This window comes from Muscardinus avellanarius (genome assembly GCF_963383645.1).
Source record: "Muscardinus avellanarius genome assembly, chromosome: 15".
Classification (NCBI taxonomy): Eukaryota; Metazoa; Chordata; class Mammalia; order Rodentia; family Gliridae; genus Muscardinus; species Muscardinus avellanarius.
In genome coordinates, this window is record NC_137801.1 from 68,710,498 (window position 1) to 68,724,357 (window position 13,860).

Here is a 13,860-nt window from a genome sequence, read left to right on the forward strand (position 1 = left end):
GCTGGTGAAGCTAGCTTGGGAACAGAGACATAGGCGATGAACTGAGACTCCGGAAGCACCAGTGGGGAGGATGTGCAGGAAGAACAGAGCTTGGAAGCATGCCTGAGTGAGGAGAAATGGGGTGATGCTTTACAAATAATGTTGCTCACCATCTTCCTTTTTCACTCTCCCCTCTCTCTCCAGACAGGCTCAGAGCACAGCCCAGTTGATGGACCTGTTCCAGGTCAGATGGACTCAGGGCCAGTGTACCATGGGGACTCGAGGCAGCTAAGCACCTCAGGGGCGCCGGTCAATGGTGCTAGAGAGCCCGCCGGACCCAGTCTGCTGGGGGCTGCGGGTCCTTGGCGGGTAGACCAGAAGCCCGACTGGGACGCTGCCCCGGGCCCCACTCACACTGCGCGCCTGGAAGATGCTCACGATCTCGTGGCCTTCTCTGCTGTGGCCGAAGCTGTGTCCTCTTACGGGGCCCTTAGCACCCGGCTCTATGAAACCTTCAACCGTGAGATGAGTCGCGAGGCCGGGAACAATAACAGGGGCCCCCGGCCAGGGCCTGAGGGCTGCCCCGCTGGCAGCGAAGACCTTGACACGCTGCAGGCGGCCCTGGCCCTCGCCCGGCATGGCATGAAACCACCCAACTGCAACTGCGATGGCCCCGAGTGCCCCGACTACCTCGAGTGGCTGGAAGGGAAGATCAAGTCTGTGGTCATGGAAGGGGGGCAGGAGCGGCCCAGGCTCCCGGGCACACTGCCGCCCAGCGAGGCCAGCCTCCCGGCACCAAGCTCCAGGCCACTCCTGAGCTCTGAGGTCCCCCAGATACCTCCCCTGGAGGGTCTGCCCTTGTCCCAGAGTGCCCTGAGCATCGCCAAGGAGAAAAACATCAGCCTGCAGACCGCCATTGCCATTGAGGCCCTCACGCAGCTCTCCTCTGCTCTTCCCCAGCCTTCCCAGTCCACCTCCCAGGCTTCTTGCCCCCTCCCCGAGGCCTTGTCCCCCCCTGCCCCTTTCAGGTCGCCCCAGTCCTACCTCCGGGCCCCCTCATGGCCAGTGGTTCCCGCGGAGGAGCACCCACCCTTTGCTCCTGATAGCCCTGCCTTCCCTCCGGCAGCTCCTAGATCAGAGTTTCCTGAAGCTTGGGCCACCGATACCCCACCAGCCACGCCCCGGACCTCCTGGCCCGTGCCCCGCCCCAGCCCCGACCCCATGGCGGAGCTGGAACAGCTCTTGGGCAGTGCCAGTGATTACATCCAGTCAGTATTCAAGCGACCTGAGGCCCTGCCCACCAAGCCCAAGGTCAAGGTTGAGGCGCCCTCTTCCTCCCCAGCCCCTGCCTCATCCCCCATTCTCCAGAGGGAGGCTCCCCCACCATCCTCCGAACCTGACACCCACCAGAAGGCCCAGACCGCCCTACAGCAGCACCTCCATCATAAGCGCAGTCTCTTTCTAGAACAGTCCCAAGATGCCTCTTTTCCCCCTCCCTCGGAGCCACCTGCTCCCAGCTGGTGGGCTCCCCCAAGCTCTCCTGCCCCAAGGCCTCCCGACAGACCACCCAAGGAGAAGAAAAAGAAGCCCCCCACACCTGCTGGAGGGCTTGTGGGAACAGAGAAAGTCCCTCCTGGAATTAAGCCAACTGTCCGAAAACCCATTCAGATCAAGAAGTCCAGGCCACGGGAAGCCCAGCCCCTCTTCCTTCCTGTCCGGCAGATAGTCCTGGAAGGGCTGAGGCCCCCAGCCTCTGAGGAAGTGCAGGCACAGCCACCTGCCCCTCCCCCAGCTCAGCTCCCCTCCCTTCCCCCCACTCCTGTCCCTGCCTCGCAGGGCTCTGCGGTCCCCCTGCCCCCAGAACCTTCTCTTGCGCTCTTTGCACCTAGTCCCTCCGGGGACTGCCTGCTGCCCCCTACTCAGGAAATGAGGTCCCCCAGCCCTATGGCAACTCTGCAGCCAGGCTCCGCCGGCCCCCTTCCCCCTGCTGATGACAAGCTGGAAGAGCTCATCCGGCAGTTTGAGGCTGAATTTGGGGATAGCTTTGGGCTTCCCGGCCCCCCTTCTGTGCCCATTCAGGACCCTGAGAACCAGCCAACGTGTCTGCCCGCCCCCGAGAGCCCTTTTGCTACCCGTTCCCCCAAGCAAATCAAGATTGAGTCTTCAGGGGCTGTGACTGTGCTCTCGACCACCTGCTTCCATTCAGAGGAGGGAGGCCAGGAAGCCACACCCACCAAGGCAGAGAATCCACTCACACCCACCCTCAGTGGCTTTTTGGAGTCACCTCTTAAGTACCTGGACACACCCACCAAGAGCCTGCTGGATACACCTGCCAAGAGGGCCCAGGCCGAGTTCCCCACCTGCGACTGTGTTGGTAAGTCCATCTGGGTGTCCGGGGAGGGTGGTGTATTCCTAGGCTCTGTCTTTCATTTGGCACACACTTGATGTATACTGACTGCCAGGCCAGGTCCTGAGACACAGACAAGAGCTGGTAGGCTAACGCAGAGGACGCCAGCGGAAGCTGATGTCGATGCCTCTTGGTGTAGGTGGGCACCGGTGCTCTGTGGTACAGAGGGAGCCAGATGCCTGTGCTGTGCCCTGCAGGGCCGCCAGGTAGAAAGAGACATTGCAGGAAGTTGAGGAAGCTGGGGCTGTGGGAAGGTCGGACCTACTTAGATTGTCCTTGGGCAGGCAAGAGCAAAAGAAGAGGACAAAAGGTGGCTCTAGGGGAAGTCGGGGGCCAGGTGGAACAGAGCCAAGGGAGCCACCCATGGCCAGCAGTCGGACTGCATCGAGTTGGTGGCAGTGAGCTCCTGAGGTTTTGAAGACAAGTAACAGGGTGCTGTGGGTGGGAGCAGTGAGTTGAATCAACCTGGAAGCCATGTCTTCCAGAATAAAAGCAGGGCCTGGGGCCGCTGGGGACCACACCCATCTCTGCTGTCCCAGAGAGGTGACTGGCGTGGCAGTAAGCTCCAGGGCTTCTGTGCTCTGCTGTTGTGGAGTGTTCCGTAAAAGACGTGCTTTTCGGTGTTGACAGTAAAGCATATTGATGCTGGTGATAAGCATGTTGAATTCTCGATGTGTTCTGATGTACAACCAGGTCTTGGGAAAAGGCTGTTTGTTGTTTAAATGCGTACGTAGCAGGTAACTCATGTGATATGTTGGAATACTGTGTCCCAGTCAGAGGAGCTGGCCATTCTCCTGCTCTAGCTACCCCAGACTCCTGGGTGTGAGGCCCAGGGCCAGTGGCAAGGACTCGCTTGGGGAAACCAGAGCGCTGGCCCCTGTGCTTGTATTGGGTTGAACAGATGGGAAGAGGGTCTTGCCAAACCTTCCCAGGCATGCTCTGGGATCCTGGATCTCCCTAGCCCTGCTTGTTCTTCTGTGACTAATAATGGCATGGCCTTAGGCATCTGGGAGAAGCTTGTTCTGGTCACAGGAATTGTCCCTGCCCTTGCTCTTTTCTATGTATTTGTACACATCTGTCTCACTAATGGTTTAGTGCTGTGTTAAGCATCTCTCTCTCCAAGGTTGGGAATATCCTTATCTAGTGCCTAGGGCGGAGCCGATTCTTCATAAATATCTTAGTTGTTGACTTTAATTGTATAAGTATTAGGATTGGTCAAGCTAGTTTTTCAGTTTGAATTTCAACTCCAGCACTTACTAGCGCCGGGAGACCTCAGTGTCTGTTTGCTCCAGTATCCGATGAAAATATAAGTAGCACCTATCCATGGGGCTGTCCAGGGGTTAGATTGGTTCATCTGTGCCCACGCTCAGATCCACACCTGGCACATGGCGAGAACTAGAAGAATGCCAGCTAGTATTGAGCCTGTCAGGAGTCCAAGACACATGATGTCACTCAAAGGGGGAGGGGTCAACCATTCCTTTATCAGTCATGGTCTAGATCTAGCCTTGTATGGTTTCCAGTAAGGGTGAACATGAAGAGAAAGAGCCATGAGCCAGATGTGGTGGTGCTTTTTTTTTGTTTTGTTTTGGTGGTACTGGGAGTGGAACCCAGGGGCCTTCTACCTCTGGGCTACACTCCCAGACCTATTTTATATTTTTTTTACTTGGAAACAGGGTCTCTCTCTTTTTTTTTTTTTTTTTTTTTTTTTTTTTGGCGGGTCTGGGGATGGAACCCAGAGGCATTTGACCTCCAAGCTACATCCCCTGCCCAGTTTTTTAATTCTTTATTTTGAAACCGGGTCTCACTGAGTTGCAGAGGGCCTCACTAAGTAGCTGAGGCTGTCTGCAAACTGTGATCCTCAGTCTCAGCCTCCCAAATGCTGGGATTACAAGCGTGTGCCACCATGTCTGGCTTGAAACAGGGTCTCTTAAGCCAGAGAGGTTGGCTTTGAACCTGCATGATCCTCCCATTTTCGCCTCCCAAGCGAGGGGATTACAAGCCTGCACCATTGTGCCTGGCTGTTGTAGTGCATTTTTTAATCCCAGTATTTGGGAGACTGAGACAGGAGGATTGCAGATTCGAGACCAGCCTTGGCAACTTAGCAAAACCCTGTTTCAAAATAAAATAAAATCAGGCTGTGGGTGGATCTCGGAGGTAGAACATCCCTGGGTTCAGTCCCCAGTACCACCAAAACAAACAAACAAAAAAGAATGGTTCAGTACCAAAGGACTTTGAAACTTTCTCGAGGAGAACAAGTAGTTGATAAAATATCCAGTGTCCCATTCCACAGTGTCTGCCCCCTCCCCTCATGGCTGTGCTGTTGCACCAGAAGGAGCTATGTTTACATGTAAGACGAGGCTTCTAGGTCCTCATTGTGGAAAGTAAATGTTCTATTTGGGAAACTCGTATTCCAATACTAGGTTTTGAAAAATGTAGTGAACGTGGACGGGGAAAGATGAGCAGGTGCCCTCTGCACGGAGGAGCCACGAGCAGAGGCGCGCAGTTGTGAGCACGGGAGGGGTGGGAAGTGGTGCAGGGTGGCCCCAAAGCCTGTGTCCCCCTGCATGCCTCGGACCTGAGGAGCTCCCAGCCAGGACGCGTCCCAGCTCGAAGCCGACTAGCAAAGGAGCAGACAGTAGTCAGCCAGTAGTCAGGGTTCTGAGAAAGCCCACAGCGGCACCTGCTGCCGGCGAGCCCGGGAGCCCTGGCCGTGGGCGGACAAGGGCTCGGAGAATCCCGGCGCCACCAGTCAGTTATGGCTCGGGTTGTGTATTACCTGTATCCTATTCCATACAAAGAATTAGAACCAAGCCTATTTTATGTTGTTAAATGTTACATGAAGATGCTTGAATGAAAACAACAGAAACAAATAGTACTCTTTTTTGTGTGTGTTGTACTAGAGATGGAACCCAGGGCATTTGACCTCCGAGCTATACCCCCAGCCCTATTTCTTTATTCTTTATTCTTTTTTTTTTTTTTTTTTTTTTTTTTTTTGTGGTGGTACTGGGGTTCCTGAAAACCCTTCTACCTCTGGGCTATACCTCCGGCCTATTTCTTTATTTCATTATTATTATTATTAATTATTATTATTATTATTTTGGTGGTACTGGGGTTCCTGGAAACCCTTCTAACCTCTGGGCTACATTCCCAGACCTATTTTTATATTTTTATTTGGAAACAGGGTCACTCTCTTTTTTTTTTTTTATGGTACTGGGGTTCCTGGAAGCCTTTCTACCTCCGGGCTACACTCCCAGACCTATTTTTTATATTTTTATTTGGAAACAGGGTCTCTTAAGCCAGCGCGACTGACATCAAAGCTGCACGATCCTCCTGTCTCCACCTCCCAAGCGCAGGGATGACAAGCGTGTCTCACTGAGTTGCAGAGGGCCTCGCTAAGTAGCTGAGGCTGTCTGGGAATCAGTCCTCCTGTCTCAGCCTCCCGAATGCTGGGATTACAAGCGTGTGCCACCATGCCAGGCTTCAAATACTACTTAAATGATAATCTCACCTAGGTGTATAGAGAATAGAAAGACTGACAAGAACTATATCAAGTGATTGTTTTAATTAGCAGACCATAGGTGACCATTCCCTCATATTTTCTCTTTCTTTCTTTCTTTCTTTCTTTCTTTCTTTCTCTCTCTCTCTCTCTCTCTCTCTCTCTCTCTTTCTTTCTTTCTTTCTTTCTTTCTTTCTTTCTTTCTTTCTTTCTTTCTTGCGGGTCTGGGGATGGAACCCGGGGCATTCGACCTCCAAACTACACCAGCCCTATTTTTTATTCTTTATTTTGAAACCAGGTCTCACTGAGTTGCAAAGGGCCTCACTAAGTAGCTGAGGCTCCCTCATATTTTCTGAACATTTCTGTGATGAAATACATATTTTACAGTCAAGAAATATTTTAAAAATGCAGGTTGGCAGAGGATGCTCATCCTGTGGCAGGGATCCAGGTACGGAAGCCTTTGAGAGCAGTAGTAATAGTATTTATGAAGCACATGCTCTGTTTCACGCACTGTTTTATGTACTTGAGAGTCAGCATTGCATTCACTCCCCGGAACACGTGTGTGAGGCGAGGCCCGTTTAATGGAGAGGAAACTAAAGTCAGGTCATACTGTTTTGAAAATTTTAACTGGTTAGTTGAGAAAAGCCCCACCATAGTAGTAGAATGAAGAGGGCACAGAAGGAAGAGATTTGCCCTGGGACTGGTTTTGGAGGGTTTGGGGTTTGTCTTGGGGAAAGCTGTCCTGTCTTCCTGTGTCTGTGAATTCAGGCTAAGGAAAGACTCAGGCTAACAGTGTTCAGTTTGGGATTCATGAGAGATGAGGACCATCCCATATCCCAAAATCTGCACTCTCCTCACGCTGGTAGGTGGAAAGGTACAGATTGTAGGTTCATATAAGGAAGAATTTCTCATAGATGTGACATTGAAATTTGGGGACTCTCATTAAGCAGTCATGACAAACAACTAATAATACACTATGAGAACAATTTTATAAAAGCACAAACAATTCCATATAACAAAGCAAAAAAAACCTTTTATTCAAGTTTCTTGGTAAGCCTTGCCAAGTAAGCAGTTTTGGCTAGCACGGTCATTACCATGCAATCATTTAGATTACCAAGAACTTTGTTTTACCCTATTTGGAAATTATGAATTTTCTGAGGGTGTGAATAGGATTCATTTAAGTTTATTCTCTGAATCTTGAAATAACTAGAATTAAAGGTACTCCTGAAACTTTAAAGAAGTACATTTAGAAGCTATTGGAAGCATTGTTTTTCTCCAGAAGATAGTGTGATATTTGCAGTGTTGAGGAAGCATAGCAGACTGAAGTTGTGTGTGTCATTACTGGAGGGGTTGTGTGGGTGGCAGTGTAGTTCTCATATGGTGAGGCATGCACTGGCGATTCCCCCGACGCGCCAGCCCCTGGCCATCCGGTAGCGCCCTTGTCAGGTAGGACACCGAGCTGCAGGCTTTCAGTGTGGAGCTCTGTGCCTTGTGCCCATGAGCAGTAGTGGGGACATTCCCCAGAGGAGCGGGGTTAGGACAGACATGAGTCCAAATGTCTTTTTAGTGGGAAAAGCATCCTTCAAGATCCAGTCATCTTTTTATAGATGAGGAAACAGTTTGTGTTAGCTTTTAAGTGTGTTGTCCTGATGTCTCTGAGGAGTGTCTGGCAGGAAGCTGCAGAGACTAGACCACAGCCAAAGCAGGAGGTTAAGAGATGTAGATTTTAGGGGTTGCCATCATAGAAGTGCTCTTTTCTTTTCTTTTCTTTTCTTTTCTTTTTTTTTTTTTTTTTTTTTGCGGTACTGGGGATGGAACCCAGGAGCATTCTACCTCCAAGCTACACCCGCAGCCCTATTTTTTATTCTTTAAGAGTCTCACTGAGTTGCAAAGAACCTCACTAAGTAGCTGAGGCTGTCCGCGAACCACGATCCTCCTGTCTCAGCCTCCCAAATGCTGTGATTACAAGCGTGTGCGCCACCACGCCCGGCTGAAGTGCTGCATTTTTAACCTGTGAATTATCCTGCTCTAAAGAAGTGGCCACAAGAAAAACCTCTTTGCCGGGAGCCTGGAGAAAGTCAGGTGAGGGAGTGGCTTTGTCACAGGGTGCGGCTGATCGCACCCTTTTGCAGGGTGTGCAGGGTAACATCAGAAAGGACTGCAGCCCGGACTGGGAGGTACAAAGTGATCTCTGTTTACCATCAGGCAAGGCCCATTTTTTTTTTTTTTACAGTTTTTATGAGAACTTATCTGCACTATTTTGCATTCAGTTTGAGATGAAGGGGATCATCATATTATTAAATATTTTTCAAGACATCAAACATTTGGATGCCAATATAAAGGTTGGGAATCTCACACTGGGCAGGAAGGTATCGGAGAGAACTTCCCAGAGACTTGTTGTCCAGTTGAGGTTTAACCCATCTGTAGACATTTCATGAGTCAACAGGGAGAAGGTAGCAGGTGCCAGGCAAAGAGACATGGGACACCACGTGAAGATGTGGCGATCACAGAACGTGGGAAAATACGAGTCGATCTGGTGTGGTTGGTTTGTTGGATGATGGGCTGGGAGCGGTTGGAGAGGAGTGTTTCAGGGCAAGAGATGATACCAAAGGCAAAGAAACCAGTTTTCAGGCTCAGGTGTCATTCAGGCAAAAAATAATCAGTGCTTGAACTAAGAGTGACACTGAGTGGGAAGGAGGAAGAGGAGCAGATAGAGAAAGAATAGGAGAAAGAAGGAGCTGCGCCAGTGGCAGCGGGAGGAGTGGAGGAGGAAGAGCGTCACGGGCTCCTCGCTAGGCCCTGGGTTGGGCGGCTGCGTGGATGGTGCTGTCATTCAGAGATTGGAAGCAGCGGAGGGGAGCAGGTTGGGCCACCCAGCCCTGGTGGTGGCTGGGGCCGGGGCTCCCGTGGATCCATGCACTGGAGGTTCTTCGGCAAATGAAGATGTTACTCGAAATTTGGATTGTGCTCCTTTCACCAAGTTGAATGTATTAGACTGAGAAGAAGTCTGATGGTGGAGGAGACCTGCATTTATAGGAGAAAGGTTACAGACAGGGAGCTCTGAAGAAAGTTTGGAAGAAACAGTAGAAACTGAGAGGGGGCAGCGGGGCGTGGTGGCGCACGCTTGCAATCCCAGTACTGGGGAGGCTGACACAGGAGGATTTCAGGTTCGAAGCCAGCCTTGGCAACCTAGCAAGATCCTGTTCTCCAAAAAAAGAAATAAAAGGGGTTGAGGGTGTAGCTCAGAGGTAGAATGCTCCTGGATTCAATCCCTAGCAACACAAAAAAAGAAAAAAGAAAAATATGATTTACATTATCATATGAGGCTATAATGCACCAATAAAATAAACACACACACACACACACACACGCGAAATTGAGAGAGGACTAGTTGAAGTAACAGATGGTTTCAAGGTTGAGAAGGGCTGACAGCATCCAGCCTGGGACAGAGGCAAGATGCAATGCAGGGTTATTCGTTGCCTGACTTTTTTTTTCTTGGTGCACCGATTTTTGCAGTTAAACCCCAAATCCTTTAAAAACAGAGTAGTATGTCATATTTTTAAAGCATCTGTGCTGGTGCTGAGCATATGGCAAGTACACTCCCTATTTTTTTGGTTAACTGGTCCATCTTATTCTAGCTCCTTATTTCAACTTTACAAAGGTGTCAGATCAGTTTAGGTATAATCTCCTTACCTTTAATCTTTGTTGTCAGCAAATGGGGCCACTCTTATAAAGATATTTATCTATTACCAGTAAGCCCAGCATGCTGCCTGTGGATTCATAGGTATTAAAAATCTCATCAAGCCGGGCATGGTGGCGCACGCTTGTAATCCCCGCGCTTGGGAGGCAGAGACAGGAGGATCGCGCAGGTTCGAAGCCAGCCGCGCGTGCTGGCTTAGGAGACCCTGTTTCCAAATAAAAATGTGAAAATAGGTCTGGGAGTGTAGCCCGGAGGTAGAAGGGCTTCCAGGAACCCCAGTACCACCAAAAAAATAAATATATAAATAAAAATAAAAATCTCATCAAGCCAGGCGTGGCGGCACATGCTTTGATCCCAGCATTCAGGAGGCTGAGACAGTAGGATTGCAGGTTCGAGGACAGCCTCAGCTACTTAGTGAGGCCCTCTGCAACTCAATGAGACCCTGTTTCAAGATAAATTATTTAAAAAATAGGAAGAGGGATGTATGTCAGAGGTAGAATGTCCCTGCTTTCAATCCCTAGTACTGCAAAAACAAAACAAAACAAAAAAACTCATCTAACATACCTGATCCAAGGTAGGCCCCACCATCTACCTGCTTACTGTTTCGAATCTGTGACTATCAGAAGGCATGCCAGGGGTCAATTATTAAGCCAATACTATCAACATATTCTCTCTCTCTCTCTCTCTCTCTCTCTCTCTCCTCTCTCCTCTCTCCTCTCTCCTCTCTCCTCTCTCCTCTCTTTTCTCTCTCTCTCTTCTCTTCTCTTCTCTTCTCTTCTCTTCTCTTCTCTCTCTCTCTTCTCTCTCTCTTTGGTACCAGAGATTGAGCCCAGCGACATTCTACTTCTGAGCTACCCCCCTCAGTCCAATTTTGCAGCTGTGTGTCACCATGCCTGTCAGCTACAGACACTCAAGCTTTCCAACTCTTAAGTCCATGAAAATTAATTAGAAAACTGAGGCATTATGGAGGAGGATTGCTTGGAAAGAGAAGATGGGTACAAATAAAACCCTCTTGAAGGACAGGTGAAGGTGCATTTAGAAGCTGAGCATCTTCTTCCTGTTAGGTAGTCATGATTCGCTTCTTGGGTTGAGGTGTCTTGCTGATAGTAGGGAAGCTGTGTTCCTTCTCTCCCGGCTGTGTGAGAAGTAGAGCAGAGCATAGTTTTCTATATTAATAGAGATAAGAGTGAGTGCACAGGGTTAAGAAAAACACCTAGAGCCATATAACCGGTATTTTCTCAAAAATTGAGTTTTGTTCTTGTGAGCACTCTCCCAGAGATTTTCTTTTGGGAGAGAAAATGTCACTTCTTATCTCATTGCTCAAAGAAAAACATAAATCAGATTTTTCTTTAAGAAGAATTGAGTGCTGGGCATGGTGGCTCACACCTGTAATCCTGGTACTTGGGAGGCTGAGATCAGAGGATCTCAGGTTCACAGCCAGCCTCAGCAATAGAGACAGCCTGTTTCAAAATAAAAATAAACTAGGGCTGTGGTATAGCTCAGAGGTAGAATGCCCATAGGTTCAATCCTCAGTACAGAAAGAAAAAGAGTCTATCCATTACTTTGCTGTGTTACTTTTTCTTTGTAAAGAAGAAAGAAATTGTATACTGGGAATTGAAAGGAAAAACAGTGACTTCACAGAAAGAAAAATACTCCTTTCTTGATACCTGGTGAGAGGTACCAAAAGAAACAAAATCAGGAGAAACTTTCGACATTTAGGGATAACCACAATCTTAAACCATGGATTCCAGGAGCCACCTGCCAGTAGAAGCGCAGGTTAAATTAAAATAAAGGAGGATAGGAAGGTGTTCAGCTCTTAGGGCGGGGAAGACAGTCTTGGAGGCTCAGAGGACCCTCACAGTTGGAGAATGGGCTGGAGACCACTCAGCTGGAAGGATGCCCTGTGGAGAGTGGGAGGTCTCCACAGGGCATCCTTCTCCACAGGGCCTTTCTCCCTCTGCCTCAGCTTCTGAGGGCAGGTCTGGGCTGACCACAGTTGGCTGGAGAGAAGAGAAGCCAGACACTAAAAGCCACTCTGGACCCAAAAGCCAGCATCCCCAAACACAGGCCATATGCAGAGGGAAAAAATGTGTGTATTTGCTGAACCACCAAACAAAAATCCTGCCAAATAGGAGACTTTCTTTTCACTTGATGTCTTATCAGAGTGACCAGCTCACACTTTTTTGAAGGAATAAACCAATACTAGAGTGTACAGGAGACCCTGTTTCCAAAAATAAAAAAGTATAAAATAGGTCTGGGAGTGTAGCCCAAAGGTAGAAGAGCTTCCAGAAACTCAGTACCACCAAAAAAAAAAAAAAAAAGTTAAATCCTTGTGTAACCAACAGAATGGAACATTACCAACACTTCAGCATACCCTTTATCCCCCCATCCGATCACTTATCTCCTGACCCACTAAAGCATGGGTTAGCAAACTATGGCCTGCACATCAAATCTGGCCCATCTGTGAGTTAAACTGATTTATGTTTAATTTTATGTTAAATTGTTGAAAAAATGCAAGAATACTATTTCATGACTCAAATATAAGAAATCCATGACATACTCCTGTATCCCAGACTTGAAGGCTGAGACAGGAGGATCTCAGGTTCAAGGCCAGCCTCAGCGACATAGTGAGACCCTGTTTCAAAATAAAAAATGAACTAGGGCTGGGGACATAAGTCATAGGTAGAATTACCCTGGTTTGCCTGGTGTGGTGATGCATGCTTATAATCCCAGCACTTGGGAGGCTGAGCCAGGAGGATCACAGGTTTACAGCTAGCCTCAGCTACTTAGGCCCTCCACAACTTAGACCCTGTTTCAAAATAAAGAGGACTTCCGGGAAGATGGCGACCGAGAAAAGCGGGGCTTAAGAGTCCCGCTAACAACCAATCTCCATTACCACAAAAAGAGCGCCTTTCATAGCCAGAAAACACCATCACCAGAAAAACAAAAAAAACCACCAGGCTCCAGAGAGAAAGCGGACTGAGAACAGAGCTCAGGGCCACAGAGGAGACACACGCGCCCGAGGACGCGGCAGCAGCGCCATACTGCCGGCGGCAGCGGCGAACTCAACAGACGGCTACAGCAAGCCAGGTGAGCCGCTGCGGAACAGCCAGGCGGGATCTTTCGGCGCAGACAGCATTTAAAGCTCCCAGTGGCTGAGCTCAGCACACGAGGCAGGGATTCAGAGTGGAAATCAAAACCAGAGAAGAAAAAATACGTCAGCCTCATGGCCGAGGGCGTGGCAGAGGCGCCATATTGTCACCGGCGGCGGCAGCAGCAGTGAATTCACCGAGTCCAGTACAGCTACATCTGCGTACTCAAGAACAGTGAGTCAAATTGCGGGCCACAGAGGAGAAATCGCAGTATTGGGCCTCCTGGGACTTGACCCAGTGAGGGAGTGGTGATGGCAGAGATATCACACCATAGGAGAACGTGCAACCTGGCACCCCCCATAGTTTAAAGCAGCCTCTATCGACTCCCTGGGTCGGAGACTCTGTGATACAACCCAGTAAAGGAGTAGTGGGGTCTGAGATAATACAGACTCGAGATCCAGAGCACCTTAAGTGAAGCCATAGTGACCCAAGGGAAGAACCCAGAGAAGGCACAAACATCCGAAATCATGGGAAAGAGGAATAACACTGGAGTAATGAATGTGCACAACCCCACAACATCAGAACCCGATAAAACAGAAAATCAGAGATTTCTAGAAGATCAAATCAGGAAAATAACTGTAGAAATAATAGAGGTGCTTCGAAAAGAACTCAGAGAGAGCCAAAAAGAGATAAAGGATGCAATTAATGAAGTAAAGGCCTCAATTCAAAGCACAAACAACCAATTAGACCACATGGAGAACAGAATCTCGCTCTTAGAAGATGAGCAATCCAAAAATGAATGCATAGTTTCTAATCTAGAAAAAAATATCCAACAGCAGGAATCTGACATTGAAGAAATATGGGCCCATCTTAAGAGAGCTAACCTAAGAATAATTGGAATAGAGGAGGGAAAAGAAAGTGATACCAAAGGGATCAACAATCTCTTCAAGGAAGTAATAGCAGAAAATTTTCCAAATATAGAGCAAGAGGTTGATACACAGGTCCAGGAAACTTATAGAACTCCCTTTAGACAGGATCGGAGAAGAGGATCCCCACGCCATATAATTGTCAAAATGACCAATGTGGAAGCCAAGCAGAGAATCTTAAAGGCAACAAAAACAAAGGGCCAAGTGACATTCAGAGGCAAACCAATTAGAATCACTCCAGACTTCCCAAACCAAGTCAT

At 48.9% G+C, this 13,860-nt stretch overlaps 1 protein-coding gene across 2 annotated transcripts in view; it reads left to right on the plus strand.

Moving 5' to 3' along the window:
- The window catches only part of TET3 (tet methylcytosine dioxygenase 3), a gene marked incomplete at both ends in the record, with an annotated part of 108,610 nt that overhangs the window by 54,040 nt on the left and 40,710 nt on the right, over window positions 1-13,860 (plus strand). For both annotated transcript variants that reach the window (XM_080711155.1, XM_080711156.1), the window contains one exon: window positions 184-2,353. In XM_080711155.1, the coding sequence (XP_080567281.1) occupies window positions 184-2,353 (2,170 nt within the window). The remainder of the gene's footprint in view (window positions 1-183; window positions 2,354-13,860) is intronic.